At 42.0% G+C, this 25,264-nt stretch overlaps 1 protein-coding gene across 9 annotated transcripts in view; it reads left to right on the top strand.

Annotated features, from left to right (window-relative positions):
• Positions 1-25,264, top strand: part of LOC117539835 (RNA binding protein fox-1 homolog 3-like) — a 440,361-nt gene that overhangs the window by 239,595 nt on the left and 175,502 nt on the right. For all 9 annotated transcript variants that reach the window (XM_034206182.1, XM_034206177.1, XM_034206181.1 and 6 more), the window contains exon 5: positions 15,532-15,625. In XM_034206182.1, the coding sequence (XP_034062073.1) occupies positions 15,604-15,625 (22 nt within the window). In that variant the 5' untranslated portion in view covers positions 15,532-15,603. The remainder of the gene's footprint in view (positions 1-15,531; positions 15,626-25,264) is intronic.

Here is a 25,264-nt window from a genome sequence, read left to right as displayed (position 1 = left end):
TCAACACCTAATTACATCCAATAATGCACATGTAGCTAATCGGCAATTGTAATTACTAGGCAGTGCGGCCTGAGAAGTATGGATCTGACTTGCTTATGGGGAGCTCTGCGGCGCACTTTTGGACGTACAGCAGCATTGATCATAAAAGTCAATCATGACACACATTATAGTAACTTTTCTATGAGTGCTCTGCAACATTACGCAATCGCTCCTCCTCAGTTTGATGCCCCTTCCTTTATTTATTGTGCTGAGCTGGTGCTATCCCCTCCAGACCTCATTGTGGATGTGTTTGAGCGCATCAATACCATACTCTTTTGGCATTAACCATCAATAGTCGGCCCATTAAAATATGGAATTGCTTAACGCAACACAGTAAGATGCATTTCTCTGTATGGAGGCGGGTATTTGCAAATAGCCCTCAGATCAATGGTCTTTTACAGCCTTCTGAAACCATTGTCTACAAAACAATTGGAAATCTTTGGGAGAGTATAGTGGGGGCAGCACGAGAGGAGCTGGAAGAGGCGAAGCATCCCAGCACCGCGGCAAATTAATTACCCTTGTGAAGAATGAAGGTCTGTGAGATTTGCTTTTTGGGCCATTATCAAGTGACACTGCGAACGATTGTTTGTCCCTCCCTGGGTAATGTAGCCCAAACAATGGCTGGCCCAGGCCATCATATGGATCATTAGTAGCTCGCCGTGGGACCGCGTCCTATGAAGTTGCCCTTCCGAGGGACTGAGGGGGTTTCTGGGTCCTCTCCCTGCTTCCTCGTACCAGGGGACAGACAGCTGACAGCCCACAGGAGAAGACGGCCGCTCATTAAGGACTGGTTGCACTCGAGTTGGGTCGTCAGAGCAAATCCCAGCAGGCGAGAACACGGCTATTACTGTAACTGTACGGTTAGCCTGCCGAGGGACGCCAAAGCTCATGAAGACACCAGGGAGAGAAGATTGTGCCCCGCAATCCAAATAATAAATGCCAAACAGCATGTCGTGTGGATGGAATTTGCTGTTGAGTTTATACTGTACTGAAGAGTTTAAAATAATGAATTGCTTTTAAAAGGAGATTGTTTTACTCTTAAACAGCTGCTGTTAGTAGCGTCTGTTGTGTTCAGTGCTTTTTAAGCCTTTCATAATGATTTTATATACAGTAAATCCCAGAGGAAATGGCACTAACGTCTTGCTTTAAATAAAACATATGTCTCATGGCTTGTAGCTTCAACCAACTCATAGTGTCAGTGCATGAGCTGGAGCGGGTACAGAATAGATTTCCATCAAAACAATGGCTAGAATTCTGAACCATTGCATGTTCAGTGTCCCTGTGTTTTCAAAAATTGACTTTTTTTGTTATTACTATCATACATCAGAGCAAACATGGTTATTCTAGAAGCAGTCCTCAGCTTTTGATTCAAAAGGACTAGTGGTTTCTGTATTAAGGACATTTTCCGGGCTCTGTCTATTGATGTAATAGACTTAATAGACTTAGATATCAATGTTTTACTTTCAAATATATTTAACTAGCAGCCCAACTTCGTCATACGTGTTTTGGAATTGAGTGCAAAACACTCATTTCCTATCAATATTTTTGTGGGAAAAAAAAAAAAAATACTGTGACATCAAGTCAAGAGGCATAATGTAATCATCAGCATCTGGATAGTTCATGCAATGTGCTGTTCATCAATAAACCAAACATTAATGTCAAAAACAAATTAGACTTTTTAGGTTGGAATGGTTTGTTTTAGCTGCAGCTTGAAATGTAATCTTTAACATTCTCATACATTCCTCATTCTTTCACAAGCAAGAACATAACAAATGTCCCAATTTAAGGCATTTCCAGCCACGAGGTTATATCGCCTCTTAAACCAACTAGCTAACGAAATAAATGAATAAACAAGGAAAACAGTTTACCTTGAACCTGTGGTCCAATTTGTTTGTCCAAACAGACATATCATTTAATTCCAGCCCATGTTTTGAATGTATTGTGCATTGAAAGAAACACATTTCCCCAGCGAAATGGGAAAAGCACAAACAAAATTGGCAAAGTACTGATGGATTTTATGTACAGAGGATGTATAATGCCCCGTGTCAAAAAAGCAAAGTGAAATTTCCTGTTAAATATGCAAAATCCCGGCTGTCTATTGAATGATAATAGCTCGGCACCTTGTCGCTGGGTTGCTGACTCCGTTGGCTGCGCTTCAAAGGCCTGTTGACTAACTTTGAAAAGACCTTGTGTTTCCTGACTCTGGGCTTTCTAAGATTGGACAAATGCAGCAGAAAGAGGGCTGTACGAGTGCCAGTCACGGCTTCCCCGAGACGCCGGAGGGATGTCAGCCTTTGAAGTGATAAAGACCCACTGTTTCTCAAGACCGCCTTCTCATATGGCCGAGCTCTGTGATGCGCTCATGTTTTTTAAAACTGACCGTGTTGCTTTGGCGCACCATGACTTTCTTTGGGGGGGTCATATGCTGCGTGACTTAAATTCTTTATATTTTCTTTAACGTCAGGAGATCTTGGTGCTAGCCTTCTTGTGGTGTACACTTTGTGGCCTATAAGTGTGTGGACACCCTGGTGTGTCTTGGGCTCTTTTCATGGTTTTTCATATGCCCCTTGGTTCCAATGAAGGTGCATTTTGATAAGATAGCATACAAGAATGTATTAGACAATAGAGTTCTTCCAATTTTGTAGCACGAGTTTAGAGGAGGCCCTTTCTCTTTCACTTTGGCATGTTGCAAATCCAGGCCCATAAAATGTTTTGAAATGTATTCCCAGTTTTGTCTCGAATAACTTCACTGGCCCAGGAACAGCCCAATCTAACTATAGCTGGATTACCTGCTAGACGGCCCCGGGGTCAGAATCTGCTGTTGAGCTTCTATTTGGTCCCCCCCTACTCATATCCAACACCTACCATCACTCCAATTCCTTGTTAACTGAATGCACATTTTTTCTGTGCTTAATCGTTCATTTGTGGTACAGACTAGATGTTTTAAGAAATATCTACCACGTAAACACATCATTAACTACAATAAAGAAAGTTCTAAAATGTGATTTTGACGGAAGCAACTTCTACAATCATGGTTAGAAGGACAGATTAAAATGATAATGCAGACACTTTTATCCAAAGCTACTTACAATAACTGCATTCAAACATCACAAACTCAAAGAGCCAGAATTCTTCAAGTACATTAGCTGTCAATAAGGAAGGACGTACAGTACAGGAGTGAGATTTAATTATTGTTCTTCGTCCATCAAGTTGGTTTACAGTCTGGGACCCAACTTTGGTAGACCCTATCACTTAACCAATGTTCTAAAAACCTGCTCAAAGCCAGAAACCAGAAGAGTTTAGGCTGTTATAGTCCAACAGGACTTTACATGGCGTGTTTAGCAATCCCATACAATACAATACTTACATTTCCACACACTTTTGGCCATGGGGTGTGCACCACTTAGTGTAATCCATCACCATCATCAACAGCTCTTACCACTGCGTCCTGATTCCTCCAAATCCAGTGTGCATTATGCGCCCGCCAGTTGTTATGTCACATGTGTAAAGGCTTAATAAATGGTGTGTGTAGCTCCACTCCATGAAAAATGGGCTGCTCCTTGTAATCAATGCAGGAGCAACGTGAATCGGGCCAGCCATTATTCTGTTGGCCTAATCATTTCAAGAACCCGAGACAAACTACCACCTGTGCTCAGAGCATTGATCATGTGTAGGTATTCTATTAAATCTAATAATACACTTTCTTTTGGCTAAATCACCCTGCACATTTCAATACCAAATGACTTCTGTTCATTCTATTAAACTGGAACTACTCTCAATTATGTTTCATAGTCCTATTGTCTGATACTAATGAAGATGAAACACTTTCATTTTTCCAGTTAATTAGTTCATATTTAACAAAGGTGCTGTGCCATCAGACTCCGAGGAAGGACTCTTTTTTCCTTCTTTTTCTCCCCTTCCTCCCTCTCTGTTTCTTCGTCGCCTCCAATGGCATTGGAAATAATCCTTTTGCCTTTCATCCGAAAATTGTGTCTGTGTTTTTCTCTTTTTATTTTTTTTATTTCAAGACTTTTTTAATTGAATTCTTCAAAAGAAACCACCTGATCCTCTACATTATTTTTATTTTTTTGAATGAGCTTATGCTTTGTGAATGTACTGATACTCCAGGTCCCGTTGGCAGGCAGTGCCAAGGACAGCTAATTGAAGGTGAATTGATAATGCCCCAGCTGTCTGTGTGTTGCAGCCTCATAGCCAGTCTGCTGTGCGCGTCTTTGATAAGTAATTCATCTGTTTGGCCTCGCAGCACTGCCTTGTTTCTTTCATGTCACTCTCTCTCTCCGTGTGTGTGTGTGTGTGTGTGTGTTGTGTGTGTGTGTGTGTGTGGTGTGTGTGTGTGTGTGTGTGGTGTGTGTGTGTGTGTGTGTGTGTGTGTGTGTGGTGTGTGTGTGTGTGTGTGTGTGTGTGTGTGTGTGTGGTGTGTGTGTGTGTGTGTGTGTGTGTGTGTGTGTGTGTGTGTGTGTGTGTGTGTGTGTGTGTGTGTGTGTGTGTGTGTGTGTGTGTGTGTGTGTGTGTGTATGAAGCCTTGGATGCTCTCTCCCTCAGGCTATGTGTCTGTAGTCATGGTCAACAGGGGGTGAATCCTCTGCTCTCTCTGCTCTCACACTGTCCATCTCTGGGTGGCATTATATTACTTCATCTTTCTCTCCCAGGCTTCATTCTAATTGGATCCAAACCCAACTTGCAAAAAAAAAAAAAAAAAAAAATCTCTACAAGTCAGCCACCTAATGTCCAACTTCAGAAAACAACAGAGATGGCAAAAGTACACATATCCTTTACTCAAGTAGAAGTACATCAATTCATGTTTAAAAATACTCTGGTAAAAGTACTGTAGAAGTACTGACTAAACTTATTTACTTATGTAAAAATAAAGATGTGTGGGCTTTGAAATGTAAAAAGTACCCATAACTCCCAGCTGTTTTAAAGAGTACCTGACCTCCCTTTATATGAATAGAACAATAATGTCATATTTAGCTAATGAATGTTTCCATGCTGAACAACGGCAACATGACAACGTTTCCATTGGTCCCTCTTCTTTAGAGAAGACCAGGAAATGATGGATACACGGATCGTGTTCAAATCAATAGGCACGCAATGACTCTAAAGAATAATGATCACGCCACCAAACGCAGATTATAACTAAAGTAACAAACCTGTTTTGAAAATGTAAGAAGTAGAAAGTACAGGTATTTGTGTTAAAAATGAAAGAAGTTAAAGTAAAAGGTGATCAGAAAAATAAGTAGTGGAGTAAAGTACTGACACCAGAAACATTTACTTAAGTACAATGACGCAGTATTTGTACTCCACTACATTCCACCTCTGGAAAACAATCCAGGAGTGCAGACTGACTGACACCCATAGGTGCAGCTCACCCTGACCTCCTCCTCCTCCTCCTGATTGCCTTTAAAGCTCCCCTCATGTGACCCCCCTCAAAACCCACCCCACCTTTTGTTTTTGCGGTGCGATTCATTAACATGTTTGAGGTGGACATGGCGGGCCACAGAGCGGCTTCTGAATCAATGCCTTCGCCTCCCAATCTGCCCTTTATCATGTTAATATGATTTCCATTGATGGAACGCTTTTTCAAAATGGCATCCCTCTATGGTTTTACATATTGACTTTTTAATTCATGGCCCTCAGTGGCGCATCACTCTTGTTGTGCCGCCGCTGCAAGAACGCTCCCAGATCAGAGACGGATGTTGCTCGAGTGTGGAATTGACTTCAGGGCAGTGTTTTTTCTTTTCTTTTTTTTCTTCTTACTTTGTGAGTGTGTGTTTGTGTATGTGTGTGTACCGGCTGGCCCCACCCTTTTCTTTCTCTCTATGTCTCCCCGATGATGTGTGTGTGTATTCTCTCGTTAGGCCCGAGCCAAGAAGTACAGAAAAAAAAAAATCCACTTCAGTTTCATGTCGCTGGGGCGATGAGTAAGTTGCCTCTTTGCTAATGTTCTCTCCAAAATACAACCCGGCCTCAATAGTAATAATGTTTATAGCTCATCCCAATAGCCAGTGGAGAATTGCCTGAACCTGTAACATAGCTATAACAGGAAATAGAGAATTTAATGCTCCGTAGAGTTACATCGTACTAACAGTAAAACATATATTTCATTATATATGGTAAAGACTGAAGAATGTTTCTTTCTTATTGTTGCTCCCGGGCTTGTTTTTGAGAGGATTAAGATATTTAGTTATGCACGTTTAATGAAAATATGTTCTCACTGGTCCTGGGATTTCTGAAATATAATCCAATACATAAATGTAGTCAGAATTTTCTCATGGGTTGTTTTTTCATTACGTAAAACTCTAAGTGTTTCATAAGGCAACATAAACGACTATTAACGAGGAACACTGAGATCTAGAATGGATGTGGGTAGGAACCTTAGAGAGGCCCTATTATGCTTTTGAGTGTTTGTCCTTTCATGTTGTGTTATATAGGTTTTTGTGTATGTGAATGGTTCCCAAAGGCCCCCCAAAGGGGGTTTCTCTCCCCCCCTTCCTGAAACACCTCCATTGGACTCAATTTGTTTTCCTCGGTAACACAATGACATCACTATGAAACACTTGCCCTTCTATCGGGTAACGCTTGAACACATTGTACATGACAGACTAAGGGGCGGGACATCTCTAAGCGGGTCAACCAATCACAACAGAGCCTGCCAGCTAACCAATCAGAGCAGACTGGGCTCTGGTTTCAGACAGAGGGTGAAAAGAGGTGCTGCAGCACAGGCAGTATGAGAACAATAAAGACCTTTTTGAACATTAAAGCATGGAGACATGTCCCAGTAGAGGATCAAAATACAAACAAATTTGACTAATAGTTTTTTTATGACACTTCCCTCTAAAACCTACGTAAATGTATCTATATGTTCTCAAAGTTACCAAATACCTATTGCATTAACCTAACACAAATCAAAATGGAGATAACAATCTTTAAAATAAGTTATGTCTTGCATTCCAAGTCACATTACATATTCTCTAAAAGTCTTATATCTAACTTTCCATAAACTATAGGAACCCAGGGTATAATAACGCTAAGAGCCAAATGAATGTACAACAAAGCTACTGTTGAAATTGCATTATGGCTCGACAGTTGTCTGATGCCTGTTAGAGACATCAAATAGCTGCTGTGAACTTCATCACCACCAACTGTGAGTAACAGTTGCCTGCTCATGAACAATTAAATGGAAATTAAATGATTGTCAGCGCACCAACATTTGATGCGCGGCGATTCAATCATCCAATCACGTGCACGCGGCACATCATAACATGCTTCATGTACAGCGGTGGCGGCAGCAGCCAGCCAATCACTTTGTCTTTGCTTTGGCTATTGACACTGAGCTTCCTCCACGCACGTCTGGGGTTCCTCAGTGGAGAGCCTCGCAGATCTATGTTGAGCTCGCTGATTAAGCAATGGCTCTTCTCTCCATTTCAAATGACAAGCTGCCAGGGACTTTGGTTTTAAATTGTGCAATTAGTGATCTGGCATGCTTTGCTTGGCTTCAGTCAGACTCAAATCCCAGTCCAGGGCCTCGCCGAAGCACAGTCGACAACACATACTCCAGGAGCATTTGTCAGACAAATTCATCTGAGCCTCCACTTCCACTCTGCTCTCTGAGCACACTAACCTCCCTCAAATGTCAGCCAGAGTATTTACCGTCTCACCGGTGGGTAAACAGTGGTGATCCGCGTTAGCTAGCAGCAGATTTACTGTGATTCCTCTCAATCAGAGCAGTTCATAATTCACTGTTTGTTTACACTGGTGGTTTTTGTACAGATGCACAAAATGATGTCGAGTAGGCATCGGCAAAAGTTGTACCGCTCCTCATATCCAAGGCGTTAAAGATGATCTATATCCCCGCAGTCATAAATTAGAAATATATTTACATTTACAATATCCACCTAGGACTGCTACAATAAATCTACATAATCTTGTTGGGTTTACTGCAGCAAATATATAAATGTTTTTCTTTCATTTTAGGTTGCAAAACTACAAACCAGCCCCCTCCTGATCATTATGTTAGCTCAAACATGACTTATATAAGATCATTATTACTGTACTCTATAAATAACCTCAGTTTGGATAATATTGAAAACAGCTTAGATAATAGCCTTAATATTTAATTCCCCCCCTTTGAAGTTGCAGCTGAGTACATTGAAAGTTCAAGAAGAATGTGGTAAAACTCCTCATCACCACCAAGATTCATTTGAACATGTATTTTGAATAGACTCGTGTATGAGTGGAGTTTCCACTGCTCTGAGAACTGCTTTCATTTCAGCACTAGTTTGTTTCATGTCTAACGCCGAGCATCAGGAGTCTAGCATCTGACCAGCTGGGATTTAATGTGCCTAGCTGATAGATGAAAAACCTGCTAAGTTGCAGAAAAAATATTCTGCAACTTTCCCCCCCTCCTCGTGCATCCAGAAGTACAGCTGGATACTAAATATCATTTCTCTGGTTGGCGTAAACGACAGTCATCTGCAGAACTGGAATGATCTGCCATTTATCACTGCTGTATTTGCTGCGGTAATTAACTTTTTAATGCTGGGAATTTTGATATCTATTACAAATTAGCACTATTTTTTTGGCGCTTCTCTTCGGGGACACAACAAACACGAGACGTTGGACACATTAGGATGCAAATTTCCCCCTGCAGCTTTTGTTCTGTCGCAGTAACAACTGTTTGATCGCTGTAGCAAGAAGAAGCAGCCAAACAGGATGTTCTGACATTTATCCACAGCAGACCATCAGTGGCGAGAAGCAATACGAATGGTAGGAATCATGGCCTACAGTATATGTCCCAATTTTCAGTCGAAGCCTTCAAATCTATGAGAGTGATTTTACTGATGATCACTCCTCTCCCTCAGGAACAGGAGCTGTAAATGTTAACAACACGGTTTAGAATCTGGCACAGGCTGAAATCCCATCTCTCTGCCAATATATCTTCCTGCTGTTTGATATGTCTTGACCCGTCGTCACGGGCGCTGATGGGAAGTAACTTGGTGCATTTATTGAAGCACAAATTGAAGGTACTTGGACTTCACTGTATCTAGGTATTTTAATGTTAATTTGTATTTATACGACTATTTTTTTAATCTACCATATTCATCGGACAGATGTTGTGTCTAATGATTTCAAAAATGTTGATTTTTGCATACCAAACGTGTCATTTGATCAAATAAAATGAATTGTTCCTGAGAAAACTGTCCAACAAAATGTGAAATAGTTGGAGTTACACTACATGCTACAGCAATACAATGTCTTACACACATATGTATCAGTCATCATACACCATAATGCATTTGCTGCAGGATAATATCCACATATTAACTCCACATTTATGATTTTTTTTAAGCGTAAAAACCTAACGTTAGGAACTACAGTCAAATGACTTTTTGTCACCACCACTAAGCTAACACCCGCTAAAGGTGCGATGCGTTCAGAAGTCTCATTAAGCCATTTGTTAGCAACTGCCGTTTGAAGACACATAGAAGCTTTCCCCAGTGGGGTATTTACTGACATACTTGATGTAAAAGAACAAAACGTAGAACATCTCTTAAGCTTGTGTTAACCCACCTCAATCATTCAACCAAAACATGTTCAAAAAAAGCCTTTACTTTGTGATAAAGAAACCAGAAGTGTTCAAATATCAATAATTCCTGGGTTTTAGGAATAATTCCTGCACCATTCTATATAGATAAATAAACGTGACCATTATTGAGTGAGGATAACAACATTAGATTGAATGTTGAATATCAGTGGGAATCACAGCAGGTGTTTTTTTCACGATGCCATCATGGCCCAAATGGCGCTGATCACATCAATTCATCAAGCGGCTCACAACACAGACTATGATGTAATAACCCGAGCTGGACTTGTTTCCTCCTCATGGTCCCACCATGGTGCTTTGCATTTCTCCCAAAGCAAACATAGCAATTACAGGCGCTGTCAGTCACTGTCAGATGTGGCATCGGTGATCAATCCAGCCCATTGGACTCAGGACATTAGACATGAACATACATGCAGGGGAGTTAAATCCTCCCCGAGCTGCCCCGGCCTGCTGTTCAATCAGCTTCCTCCACTGGGATCCAATGGGAATCCATTTTGTGTCATGCGTTGCTGTTTATCTTGCTACAGCTCAGGCAACATCTGTCCAGTTCAACCCACAGAATTCTAAAACTATTCCCCTTCATGCATACAAATCCAACATTTAAAAACTGGACAATGTTTTTTTGTTTCAAGTCATTCTTTTTTTTGTTTGCTCATCCTCATTCCATTAGATAACTGGCCAAATGCGGTAAAGTCAATGGTTTTGATGAAATATACATGTGTCCCTCCAATTGTCCAAAAACACCAAAGGGAATGTGATGTTTTGGTAGGACTGCCTTAGAATGGCAAATGAATGCCTTCTTTCATTGACTGCCATGTCAGACTGAGTTTGAACAGCAAAGCTACCAGAATGCATTGCAGCAGCAAACAAAGTAGCTATGTCCTAATGTAATATCACACTTGTAGCATAGTTTGTACTTCAACTTTTATTTATCCACAGCAATTGTAAAAATGTGTATGTCAATCAAACTTTGACATTGGAATGTCACTATCTATTTCAATCCACAAAGAGACAGCTATTTGATGTTACAAAATGTTTCTTTCTTCTAATTAGCTTTTTTACTGGAAGCGCCTTCTTTTGAGTTAAAGCATTTTTGGCTGGCACCTATGATTAGGGAAATTACTCACTTTTAGAATGAATGCACTGCATATTCAAAGCCTTAAGATAACTTATTATGCTAATTTCCACGTTCAAATCTACTGTGGCATTATATACGCTTTAATTTTCAAAAAGTGCTTTATTTTTGATGAAGCACATCCCATTCCAGCCGAGTCTGATTGGTTAGCTGGATGGCTCTTTTGTGATTGGTTACCCGCTTAGAGATGTGTCTAAAATGTCCTGCCCCTTAGCCTCCATCACGTACAATGTGTTGGAGCACTAGCCATAATGTCACTTTGTTCGAAAAAGTAAACAAAGGAGTCCAATGGAGGCGTTTCAGGCCGAGGGGTGGGAGTGTGGGAGATACACTTTAGAATTGGAGTCTTTGCAGACCATTTACATGCACAAAAACCTATATAACAGACTGCAGGAACAAATGTAACAATTAGTGGGCAGTGTTGAGATATTTGTGTTGTGTCCCTGCAGTAATAAAGGGGACTACATGTAGATAAACCCTGTCTATCTAGCAATTTATTTACATTGAATAATGAGAATAAACATTCACACCTGTCATTACAGAGCATTTCAGCTTTAAAAAAAATGTGGTTTGGCCACCATTTAAAACACTTTAAGACCCTACAACGATCCAACTGATAATGTTATTGGAATGTGTAGGAGCAGCTTACAGCAACAGGTTTCTCCTCATTATTTAACTGCAAAGAAGTAACGGTGGGACTTTCGGGTTCTACCTGTGACAGTTATGCCCCTCGACCCCGAGATGTGCTCGACACGCCCCTGCCTGTTAGAATCAGCAGGAAATCAATAACTGAAAGAGAAGTATAGAAGACAAGTGTGCAGACCAGAGGGATACATGGTCACAAAATCACTCGTGGAGCACAGTGAGCGGGGCAGATGGATCCTCTGAATGGAATCTGAGTTTTTCCTTTAAGAGCACAGCTATCATGGTGTCAAACCTCTGAGGATAGAAAGGCATAATAGCCCCATTCTTAACTTCATTTCATTGTAGCTTCTGTGCATGTACATTATTCTCATCCGCCCCCGTCGCTCTCGCACAGCACAACAGATACAGATCTATAACTACCGTCTCCGGTCTGGAGGGAACCGGGGGGGAAAGGGCTTTGTTCGGCTACGGGTCCCCGCCTGCATGGCTGCGCCGCTCACTCCGGCTTGGGTAAAGAAACAGCCATACACACTGACCTCAGAGCTGTTGTTTAATCATCAGGGCATTTTAATGGCTTGTCAGAGTAATGAAATATGGTTGGAGGCTACCTGGTGCAAACATTACGATAAATCCCTCTCACACAAGCCTACGCAGGGCTTAATGGTTATAAATCATCACTTTGGGGAGAGAAAAATGACAGCTATTAAAATAATGAATGGGATGATTAATTTTTCACATTAAAGATTAAAAGCTATGAGAGGTATCATCAGATATTTGAGCCGCCGTAAACGTTTGAAAGTGAGAGCTTATTTTCCGCACTTTACGACGCCCTCCGTTTCTTCACTGTCATCCAAGTTTCTGCCCCTTCTTTTTTTTGTACCTCTCTTTTTCTCTGTGTGCTGGCAGGGTGCGCCCGCCGACACAGGCATTCCTTACACCTAATTTGTGCTCTTGTAAAAGTGCTCTGAGGAAAAGCCTTGAAGAACACTCATTGCTCGAGGCAGTACAGGACCCTCTCAGCCTCTCTGCAGGGGCTCCTCAAGGATCACACCGACATTATTTCATACCTCTAAAGCTGTCATACCTACAGCCTTTCACAAGAAGAATATGAAGAGCTGGCCAGAGGTACTTTGCCTTGTTTCTTGGCCATTTTTCCTCCGTTGTTCTTGTCAGCTTTCCCCGGCTACATCTGTTCTTTCGAAAGCGATCGTTGATTAGTCAACTTTCTGCTTGGAAATGCATGTCGAACAAAGACAGTATATAATAACACATGCTCACTGAGCTGGAATAAATCCCCATGTATAGACAAACCATGACAAGCTTTCTCTCTTCGTCAGATGGCTCCCAGGAGAAGGTGTGTTATTGCACATGGATTCCTAATTCAACGTTCACTTGCAGGGGTTGTTGTTCCGACATATATCACCCAAATTGCAAGGCGAAAGATTAGCGGGGAGGAGCATAATTAGAGCATTAATAACCATACATGTTAGGGAACATAAGTAATTGAGTTTTTTATGATGAATGGGAATGTAAACAAAAGGCAGGAGAGTGAGCGGTTCAATTAGATATTCCAAAGCTGGGCTGTGCCTCAGCAGAGAATGGAGGATTCTCCCACTGTTGGCCAATTATTTCTGTGTTCCCAGGCAATGATAGTATTGCTTGTCCATCTGCAGCCTTCAAAGGGATATTCAAATTGTCTCATTGAAGCAACGGCTCCATTTGTTGGCAGAGAATAAATTGTTGGCTCAAGTATGTTTTCATCCGCTGAGAGCATAGCCAGGTATTTGTGCAGCTAAAGTTATTTACAAAGTGGTGGGACATTTAAACGACTCCTCTGGCGTTTCCCTGTGCCTCCTTTTTTTTTTTTGTTCTTTCTTTGATTTCTGGCTTTTTGTGCGCGTGTGTGTGGTGTCTTTTTCTGTTTCCATTTCACTCGCTGTCACTAGAGACACGCGTGACGGCCGCCCACTCCTCCTTCATGTTCTTCCAGCTCCCTTTTTGCTGTCTGCTAATGATCCAGGGACACCAAATAAAGGGCCACTGAAACAAAATGGCCACCTTAGCTGCCCACTTATATCTCAACCCTCCCCTCTCGAATCAATTCTGACATTTCATTCTGCCCTTATAGAAGGTAATGGTGCATTCAGAGGTTGTTACCGATAATGTTGAAACGGCAATGCTTGGTTTCATTGGAGAGACGTACTGTAACCTCTGCAGGAGGATGGCTCTAGATCCTCTGCCTCTTTCTTTCCCTTCCTTCTTATTGTTTTTCCTCTCATGCTGAAAACGTGGTGTTTACTGGCTCAAATATCTCCTTTGGCACAAGTGGGAGCAGCGCTTTTCATTTTGTGTTAACAAGTAACCAACCAGTGTTTGTATTTTCCTCCCACTCTTGTGTTCACACAACATGAAGTGAAAACAGCCTTTTAAGTCGGCTAGTCAATACACTGTTTCTAATATATTATTTACTGCCTATGGGTAGTATATCAGAATGCACTAAACAACTGTTTCGGTTTCTCAGTCATAATCATGTAGAGAGAAACCACAGACCCAGATGTCTGGTGCTCATTTTACAGCATTAATGTTTTCCTCTGAGTTTATGTAAAATTCATCCTTCCCTGTTTTATTTATTCCCTCGTTTTCACAGCCTCAACAATTAGTCAATTCCCAATCAACAAGAGAAAATAAATTGCTTTTAATTACTTTTGATAAATGACAAATTGTGTTGGCATGGCTCCCTGCAAATGCTTAATCAGGTGCGGGGCGGGGTAGGAAGGCGTGCACCGGGAGAAGGGATTTCTGCTGGGATGAAATCAATGCGCTTTCTCTGCGGTTCACCGGCTGGGCTTCTGGGCAACAGCCAACCCGAGGCCTGCGAGGATACACAAGTCAGCAGAAAAAGCAGCCGCCGCACACTGAGGCAGAGGCATGCTGCTGTATGTGCCGCCCGGCAGACGTATATGTGGGCCGTAATGCTCGCTCACAAGATTAAATGTTTGCAGACGTTGATGCAAATGCACATTCAGACACAATTAGCCACACAATTAGTCACTCTGACCAAAATAATAACATCACCGGCAGATAATGTTATTACTTAAATGCAATAACACCTGTCTAAATGTGTATAATAAAACCTGGTGCGTAACGTAATTAGAAAAAAAAAAAACATTATTACCTTTCACATTACTATAGTTGGAGATACATTTTTACACATATTTAACAGGAGTACAAGTGTTTTGAAAACAGCTTTAAAGAATATTTCGCTATACATGTACTTAGCAAACACCAGATATAGGGTGGTTGCCAGGTTTGATACCTTAGTGCCTAAACAGAGACCAAAACACGGAGCCAGACTTACTGTTTACACTTGTTAATAGCCTTTATGCTAAGCTAGGATAACAATATCTTGATTTCAGCCCTACACATTAAATATGACACCTGTTCTTGTTCTATAATTCTACGAAGGAAAGCAAATAAAGGTTTATAAATGTTGAATACAAGTCGGAATAATTAATACAGGCCGAATCTGGCATTCCCAGTATTATCAGCAAGATGTACTACAACATGGCGTCTTGTTTATTTTAGGGGCATATTTGTTTTTATTGAAATGAATTAACAAACAAACAAACTAGAATCAGATGTTTTTATTGTCATCATGTACAATTTATTTTTTCTTCTCTCTGTGTTGTTTAAAATAGACAGAAATACATTAAGCAGTAAAATCAGCAGAGAGAATAAAACAAATTGAAGGTTATTTACAGGTACAGGTACAACAGTTACAGATTGTGGTTGGGTGTTAATAAATAGATGCTAAAAAAAGCAGATAAATGTATCTTTATATTAATTTATTGAGGGTCTGGGATGTGTGTTTTTGTGAGTGTCACATGACTTGGTCTCTGTGAGTGTGTGTGCTCACCATCATTGTAAAGTGTTCTGTGGTTGAACAGGGAAGGTGCATTGGGCATCACAGCTCTAGGTAAGAAGCTGTTCCTCACTCTGTCAGTGGGTTCTTATTATCCTCGCACTTCACCTCTTTCTACACTTGTCTGTGTTTTAAGACACAATGTATTTCTTTGTCTTCCTGCAGGGTTCGTCAGCACCTGTGGCAGCAGCAGCGAGTAGAGTGACCCAGCTTCAGCCCGACCGGCTTTACCTGTACATGGAGACCCCCAGCTGGGCAGGTCAGTCTCTCAGAAACCCCCTTTAAACCCTCATGTCCGTGTGTTGTGCTCTGTAGGTCCTGTCTGTGTTTGAAGTTTCTCCCATTCCTACTTTTAGTTTAGTTTTGTTTGGACTGGTAGAACAGCTACCCCGGTTGTATTGGTCCAAACTTCACTGAAACCAAGCTTGACATGTTGCATTTTCTATCAGGATCTGAGAAATATCCGGAGAACAATCCAATCAAAGTTATATTTTTGGGAATTCCTGCTTCTTAAAACTTCTTCGACAACTATATCTAGCCATAAAATCCATATCAAAAGCCATATCTAGATATCCATGGCCTGCTTTCTACATCATTTCACTTTAAAACCTAGTTTGGTAAATGGTCATTGTTTTGGACATCAAGGCCATTGGAAACGTTGTTTTTAGTTAGGGTTAGCGCTAGGTTCAGGAGTTAGGGTTTGAAAATGACTGAAATCGTAAAACGGACCTAATCTAATGCCCTTATATGATAAGAGTGGCTGTTCCTTTCAAAACAACACAACTCATATTGCTTTATTCTGATTATAAACAGTAGTAGTAGTATTAGTGGTAGTAGTAGTAGTAGTAGTAGCCTAGTAGCCTAGTAGCCTAGTAGTAGTAGTAGTAGCCTAGTAGTATTATTAGTAGTAGTAGTAGTAGTAGTAGTAGTAGTAGTAGTAGCAGCAGTAGCCTAGTAGTAGTAGTAGTAAGGCTTGGTTAGGGTTAGTCAAACATTACACTTATTAAGAGGAAATTCATAGTTTGTTTTATAATGTTTTGATAACAAAAGAAACCCATGTTTGATTTCTAGTAAATTAAAGAGTTTACTTGTGCTAATCTCCAGTGACGTCTCGCTACACTGGAGTGATGTCGAGGTGTACTTCAGGGTGTGTCAGTACACCATGACATCACTTTTGTTGGTAATGTCAGGTACAAACCAGCAGTTATATTGTGTGTTGCACACTTTAAACATTCTTCTTCAAGCATATGTTCACTCCTTTGAGGACTCTTCCATCCACCAATCCAACGCCCTGCTTCTTCAGCCTTTGCTCTTGACAGCCAAAGGTCATCATTCACTCTATTTTGTCATTTTCTAGATGTTTTCAATTCCATGTCCACTCCCACACATTTGGAAGTGAGACAGTTTGGCTGTTTGAGTACTCCTGTTCTCACCTGGCTCTGCACGAGAAGCCAAGCGCTCACGAGTCTTAGGAAACGGCTTTACGCCCTCTCGCTGCAGATGCACCCTCACTGTAATAAAGCCTGTATGTATGCACGCCTTACTCTCCCCCTATTCGGCCATATTCTGCTAATGTGTGCTGGTTAAGTAGCGGAAGACTAGAGAAAGACTCTTATCCATATGCCTGAGAGCCCAGGAGCTGGCCTGATCTCTCCCCAGATGGAGTCCTCTGCTTCCCCGCCCATCCTCCGTGGAGCCATATAGCAGGTGGCAGTGAGGATCAATGGGCCCCCGCCATTACCTCCTCTCCACTTCACATCTCCAGCCCCATCTCCGGGGGGAGGGGGCCCACGGGGCAAGCGCCGCATCTAGCTGCCGCACACCGGGAGAAATAGGGACGTTTTCCATTAGTCTAATTGCTCAGTTATAGTTCTATATTATTGCCGTGATCACCACTGTGGCTTGGTAATGATGGACCTCCCGTGCCCCCACGTATAGCTGGTGGGTGTTATGTTTCCCCCGTCACCACCCATTGAAACTACACTTGCAGCGGGTGTAGGAGGAGAGAACTTAATGCTGGGAAGAAAACCGAATAATAAACAACCCAAAAAGAGAAATGGCTCTTCAAATGTGTTGATGCAAGAGTTTAATCAAATAGCCTCAGCTATTTACATTCTCAACAGGTGCAGCATTCGGCTGATTTATGGAATACACACTGGAGTTCTAGTGCTTGTTCACTAAAAAGTGGCAATATGGGGATAATTTGCAATAATTTGCTGCTGCTGTGGCCACTGGTTAAGAATGTTTATATAATCATGATATAATAAGAAAAATGAAAATGAGTTTTTCCCGCAGTTCAGGCCCTGTCAAACACAGCTCACGGACTCGCTAAATGATAATTGCATTTCACAAGCACAGTATTACATTTTACCCTCTTACTTGTACGGCAAATGAGGGAGTATTATTTTCATTTTAAGGCGATACAACGGTATTATTCCCACATCTGAGAGGTACAGTAGAAGGTCCCCTCCGCCTCATCAGCGATTACATGAGAAGTCTTCTATCAGTCAGCTGATGAGGTGATGAGTATAATGAATTCATTTACCCTCAAAGACTGCCTTTCTTCTCTGTTTATAATATCCTATGTGCATAACCTAGAGTTGGAGACATTGGGAAAGCTTTAGTCCGAGTTTCTAATCCGCGCTGAATTTTACACAGCTGACCTGTAGTTCTCCCCACAGGTCACCACATAAACGCTGCTTCCTGTTTAGGATCTCCTCCTACTATTGTTGCTGATTATCTCGCCTTTTTTTCCTTAGAAGGAGAAAAATCCTTGGCAGTAATTCCTTTTTTCTTAATACAGGTATAGGTATTGATCTTAGCCTTTGCTGCAGGGGTATATGTTCACTTAAAAGGAACACTGATGTAGCAGAGCTTATTAAACAAATAGGCCAGAGAACAAGGCCACGATATATGAAACGCTCTGCTAACAAGGTGTGTAATCTATTTTAATCAGATCATATTTTATGAAACAAGGAGAAGGTTGAACTTAAGTAAGAGAGAAATATGGAGATACTGTGGGGGTTGAGGGGGTTGTATTTTGAAATTGGATGTGACGGCCAGGGAACATGACTTGATTTTACATGCATGGCTTTATAATGAAGCCACGCCAAATGGTCAGTTATAGTTAACTTTAGGGGGGAGCTGGAGCCTTGCTGTAATGGGAGGCTAATTCGGGGCCCATAACGCCTTGACAAGCTGCGGAGCGGAGCAGGAATATGGATAAGGATGTGCGTTAGAGGCTCCGGGGCTGAAGCAAAGGTCTGTATTTGTCTGCAAATTGCCGGGTTGCCTGAGGGTACAAGAGGGTCAACAGCGGCGGAGTGTAAACAGACATAAATACAATCCAGGAACACACTCAGTCACACAGAGAGACTCGCTGACTCCCTCAAAGTGTCGCGCAGCAGTGACTTCATGTTGTCATCGCAATTCAGGCCATGATCCTTTTTATATATCTTTATACTGGCGAGTGTTTTCAATCACGTTTTTTCTCGCGCCATAAATTGTTTCAGATCCTGTGACACTAGACTTGGTTATGAATATATGAATATATATACACTACGAAAACCTTAGGAAGCTCCACTAGTCAGACAAGGTAATGGATAGAGATATTATATACTGCTCTTGGAAGCACCACTTGTTAGCCCCGGATTTTAACAATCATAAGAAAACATTTAGCACAGAATGTCTGCCCACAGCGCGGAAAAATACTTTCAATTTGAGTTTCAACTTGACAAACAGTTCCAATTCTTCCTGGAAAAAATCTGCTGTTGTGAATGATTACAAAGAGATATTATACATTGCTCAGTTAAGCACCACTGTAAGAATATCTAGATAATATTTAACACGAGTTAATGCGAGTTTCAAAGTGAAATTGACAGCATTATATAGTGTCTGTTCATCCTTAAAATAAACCCTATACTGTTATGGTAAATAGTGCGGGTATTAATAGATATCAGAACAGATGGAGATATAATAGTCACTGCTCTTTGAAGCACCACTTCTTTGAAAAGCTTCCTGTGGACAAGGCCAGGGAAATTCCCCAGATATCAGTCACAGCGTTACAAGAAAGCGTTTAACACCACAACGTTTAATGATTAAAGGTTGTATTTAGTCCCCTTTTTGTTGTGTTGTGGTAAATTGTGATATCTACATTATTTAAGGCTTTTAAACCCCTCCGTACCAGCTCGGGGGGGTGATGAGGGGAAAGGGGAGGAGGAGCAGAGGGAGGAAGAGGAGGGGTGCCTGCGTCTTTAAAAGCGAGATGGAGTGAGGGAGTGGGGCGGACGGGTGGCTGGCAGGATTGTGCTGACGGCAGGGCTTTGGTTCAGAGCATGCCCATTAGAGGGAGCCATAAATCCTGGGCTCTCTGGGCCGGGCTGTGTCAGCAGTCCACTGAATGAATTGATTTTAAACGCCACTGAAAAAAAGAGAAAGTGCAACGAGAGAGAGAAGGAGAGAGAGTGACTATTTAATTCACCCTCCGCCAGAGGCCCACACCCCGTTCCACCCCGCTTCTCAATTCAGGACCGTCGTTGAAAAAAAAAAGGGGGAGGAGAGAAGTCTAGAAACACTGTCACCAGCAACAAGCGTTTGATTTAAACAGGAGGGAAACACACAAACCAAATACATAATCTCAAATTCCATCCAGCATTTGTTCTCTTCCACCCCTCTAATTCCCCCCCCCCCCCTACTTTTATATCTCAGCACGTGAAATGACGAAATGAGACATATCGTAAAAAGAGGAAGAACAAAAAAAGGCGCAGCTGCATTTCAATTTCAAATGTGTTGGATTTTGAAATTGATGTATGGTTTTATTCATTTACGAGCAGCATCCATGTCTGCATGCATTTATATATTATCAGCAGCAATGAAACGATGCATAGGAAGCTTGTAGCCCGTCTCTCTCCCCCGCATGACCCCGCCGCCGCTGCCGTATTGTGTTCGGCATCGCAAAAAATATGTCTGCAAACAGACACACGATAAATTGTGCATGAGGACCGGTTGCAGGCGGTCATACTCTTTTCATGTAAACACATTTAGTATCTGTACTAGCTTTGTGTTTGTTACACTTGTTTAGACCCTGGCTTTGACACTGCTCTGTATGAACCTGTTGGAGTGTCTGCAGACTTGATGATGGAGTGTGAGTTGTCTTGTCTTTGTATAGCTTTAAACAGTGCTGTGTTCAACAGGCTGCAAGGCCAGGCTAAGTACACCTAACTTGTGTTAAACCTGCAATGCATCTAACTTATAGGGAAAGGGAAGTGCATGTTAAAGGGGCCTCATTATGTTTCTCAGTTGTTCTCCCAATCACTGAAACGCCTTCATTGTAGACCATTGTTTAATTCCTTAACATATTAGGCGCTTTCACACCGGAGTACTTTTCCCAGGAATAGTTCTGATAGTTCTTGGGATTTTGCGTTCACACCAAACAGATCTGGAACTAGAACCTAATTCATGCGAATCTTTTCACCCCTTGTCAGTCCCTCCTAGAGAGGTGGTACTTTCCTGGGGAAGAAAGGGTTCCAATTTCTGATTGGCTGTGTGAATTGCAAACCACACCCCGTAAAACTTGGAAAAGTTTTGTGAAGCCGCCATTTTATTTGCTCGCATTAGCATTATTAGCATTATCATTAGCCCCGCGCACCAACGGAGAGAGAAAACACAAAAGAAAACATGGGAGCGGTGGAGTGATGAGGAGGTGTCGGCGTTCTGGCGATTTACTCTGAAGGCTTCAGTAGAAGCCAGTCCCCAACTCCGGGGACTTCCGGCCGGGGACTTCGGGTGGCAGTATACGCCGTGAAGTTGCTTGCGGCCTGCCAGTAAACCTAAAGCAGCAGAAGAAGAAGTGACAAACGGCTTCATTTGCGTAATCTTCCCTCAGCGACTTATTCCGGTGTGAACGCGATCTGCTCTTTAGTTCCATGAGGGAACTAAGTGCTGGGAACTAAGTACGGGACAGTACTTGGTGTGAAAGCGGCTATTGTATATGGTTTGCTAAGGGGCGGGACTTCTCTAGGAGATTGACTTATCACACCAAAGCCAGCCAGCTAACCAATCAAAGGGGACTGGCCTCTGGTTTCAGACAGAGGGTGAAAAGAGGTGCTGCAGCACAGGAAGTATGAGACAAATAAAGAGATTTTTGAATAGCATGTTAAGATGTCACAGTAGAGGCACTAAATATGAACCTGAACATTTGCACAATAGGGCCCCTTATGCTACAGTGAATGCTAAATCAAAATACACAGTACTCACATTCCAAATCAAAACCTCAAAACACCTACTGTATGTCCACCTGAATCAAGACATAAACTATGTTGATACACCCCTGTGATTAATTAGTACTGCAGTATGTATTACACTGATGTTCTGCCAGACTGCTTTTAAGGTAGGGACACATTTTACTACGTTTTATACCCTGACGTAATGTCCACCAACTCCTGAAAATAAATATCTGGCTTGCAGCTACATTTTTCACTTTATGTCTGTCATTAGGCGCTGGGCAGGTAAAAACCTTGCTAAAAAGGCTAACAAATCTGCAAACCCATTTTCTTTGGGTTCATCCCTGGGACTAATTTCAATCATTAGCAATGCAAGATTATTGATTAGCAGAGCTTTAAATGCTGTGACTCTTAGATTGTAGTGACAGTTAGCCTGGAATCACTCATTTGGAAAACAAAATCTGCAACAAAATCTGTTTTCCAATATGAAATTATATGAAGAGGAAGGGGGGGTTGAAGCTGGGGGGAAGAGAGAGTGGGGGGTGCAGCGTCCTCTCCGGCTCATTACGCTGTTTAAAGAGCCGGCGCCTCCGAATCACCTGCCCAGCTCTACGCTTCAAACAAGCTCAGCCACCAGGGATCATACATCAACTTCTCCATCAGTCCCCCGGCTTCACTTTCTCTCGCCACACGCCTTCCAACACACGGCTCGCACATACAACACATACAGCCAGGGTGGAAAAAAAACGGATGGCAGTCACCGGTTGAATACTGATGTCACGCCTGCTACAGAAATAATAACAAATGAGTCACAAACCAGCCTTATGTTGTTATGGATGTGATCATGAATTTAATTGAACGCTTCCAGTGGACTTGCAGCATCCGAGGCCCACTTTTTTTATTGAGCCTCGACAATCTTACTGCATGTCTCTTCCGGATGTAAAAAAGTACACTTTCTCATGCCTAATTACCCACAGGCTAAAGCATTAAGAGGACTCGCTGCATATTACTGTAAAGATTGCGAAGATATTTCACTTTGAAAAATGGCAAAGCACACAGGACCAAGGGCTTGATTACAAGGAGTGTAAGACACACAGCCTCTACATCTTCCTCCCTCATTTCAATTATGGCTGACTGGAGGCACGGTGCTGCCATCGTTCTCAAATAAAACTAAAATATGATAAAGCTGAAGTATCAGGCCGAGGACCGCTGCACGCCTCGAGCCATGTGAGCCGCAGATACTCGGCACGTAATTACAACATTTGCCAATATTTTTTTGACGGGAGGTTCAATGTAGATATGAGTGAAAAGGGGAGGGGGGGAGGCATGAAGAGCCTTCATGACACATGATAAAAAGCACATTTCATTTGGTTTTCCCTATGGATAACATAAGACATGCCTGCAATACGGCTGCCACAGCTCTCCCCTATGTGAAAGCGTTGGATAGCGGTGTTATTTTTAAGTTGTGAGATCATTACTCATGTGTAAGATGCATGAGCTAAGATAGAGGATCCGCTGTCATAACAGAGGACGGCGAGCAATGGGAACGCCGAAAAGAGCGTGTCGTTGCCCGTTATATGTTCCGTGAAAAGAAAAAAAAGCATTCCTGTGTTTGAAATAAAACCCTGTGGAATGGCATCTCAACAACACAGCCAGCTGAAAGGAAAGAGGACAGATGAATTTGCTTCTAAGCATATTCCTTTATTCAACTCATGTTTGCCCTTTTAAACGCTGCCCTAAGCGACCCCCTACAGCTGGAGGGGATGTGTGATGTGGCCGGTTTCTCACCGTGACGCCCCAACAAGGTGGATCTCCTCTGGTTCCCGGGTCCCTCGGTGGCCTCAGCTCCCCGGGCGGCCGCGCTCCGGCCTCCGTCACGTCAGTGTTAATAACAGTCCGGTGTGTTCAGTGCAGCACGGGGTCAACGCATCCAAAGACCCCGGACTTTCTGAAGGAAGCGGCGTGTCTCCCACCAAACTGGGAGCATGGCAATGAATTTGAATCGACAAGAAAATTCACAATAAATGTAATCTATCGTAGCACTTTATACAAATGTTCACTGTTAATTGCTTTGAGAATAGTCCCGGTTCAAGCACCGTGTCAAGCTTGGAAGATGAACAATTTAGCAATTAAATTGAGCAAAAACACATGTGTTTATAAAATGTGTGTTTAGGGACCTGACATCTCACAGAGTGATTATCTCGTTATAAGTCCTCTCACATGGCTTTGAGGAGCCCCAAATGAATTGCACCAAGGTGGCAGTTAAAAATAAGTATTAGTTAGATTCAGCATTTTCTTCTTCTTTTATTTTGAGGAAATATAGATTCAAATTAAAGGGAGAACATATTTGAAGACTAGACTTTATAATGTCACCTTCAAAGAAAGAGATTGATGCTCATTTCTGAAGTATATCCAACATTGTTGAATATTACTCCTTATTTTATGGATTGAAGAACATAATATACCATTCTTCAGCTTTGATCCTGTTTCTTAAAAGTGAAAAAAAGAACCATAACCTTTCTGCTCTTCCTCTGGCATGGTTAACTGGAGTCTTTAGAGCCCTTCAGATGAAGATTCTCAGTCTCCTTGTAGTTGTTTTTGTACGTCTTTTTTTATTTCCTGGACAGTTGAAGTAGCACCAGCACCTGCTTTTCAAAGTGAAAGAGGAAATGTTTTGCAGAGGGAAGAGCCTCTGCAGCAAAATCAAGAACAATTCCGCTCCCTTCACTCGCCACAGTGTGGGGGATTCAATCAAAAGCGTGCCCTGTGACCTGTGCTCCAAGAAACAAACAGCCAGCAGAGTCTCCAAAGACCAAAGCCATCAGAGGAGGGCGGCTTGTGTGCAGCTAAATCGTGGCACCTTTCTGAAAGCTTCCATCATAGGAAAATTGTTAGTTGTCGCAGTGGAGAGTGACTAGCATGGCGGTACATTGATACATTGATGCAGTGAATGCCTCGGACAGTGCAGTAAAAGTGCTGAGGTTGAAATTAAGCTGTTATCTCTGGCATGTATCACTAGGGAGGCAAGAAGCAGTGGTGCAAAGGCAGCAGCCTGTTTGCTTTACTGTTATTGCCTCTGCACGTCCTTCCTCGTCTGACTCTCCCCCTGTCCCAACATTTTAAACGCTACTCCAAGTTTGTTCATCTTTGATGTTTTGGAAACGGTCAGTACTATTTCAAAAAACATCAATCACCTCTTCATTTTAAATCATTTCATTATTATGCTTTTTAGGTTTTACCACTTCCTGTAGTGTGATATATGTTTCTGTGCATGTAAATGGTCTTTTGTTGTAGTCCTTTGTTTACTTCCGTAACATAGTGACATCACGATGTAACACTTGCGCTTATATTCGCTAGCGCTCCAACACATTCTACACGATGGGCAAAGGGCCGGGACCTCTCTAAGTGGTTGGCCAATCACAACAGAGCCTTCCAGCTAACCAATCATAGCAGACTTGGCTCTGGTTTCAGACAGAGGGTGAAAAGAGACAGTTTGTGAAAAAAAGCACTGTTAACATGTCAAAGTAGAGGCACAAAAGACAATTATGAAACCTTGACATTAGCATCATTTGGCCCCTTTAATATAGACATAAACATAAAACCTCTCCACCTTAACACCTTAACTGACGGGAATCAGTGTGATTACCAGAAAGACACAAGTACATTCGGTGGACTGA

This window comes from Gymnodraco acuticeps, unplaced genomic scaffold, assembly GCF_902827175.1.
Source record: "Gymnodraco acuticeps unplaced genomic scaffold, fGymAcu1.1, whole genome shotgun sequence".
Lineage (NCBI taxonomy): Eukaryota > Metazoa > Chordata > Actinopteri > Perciformes > Bathydraconidae > Gymnodraco > Gymnodraco acuticeps.
The sequence above is the reverse complement of the archived record's forward strand: the minus strand, read 5'-3'. Positions and strand labels throughout refer to the sequence as shown.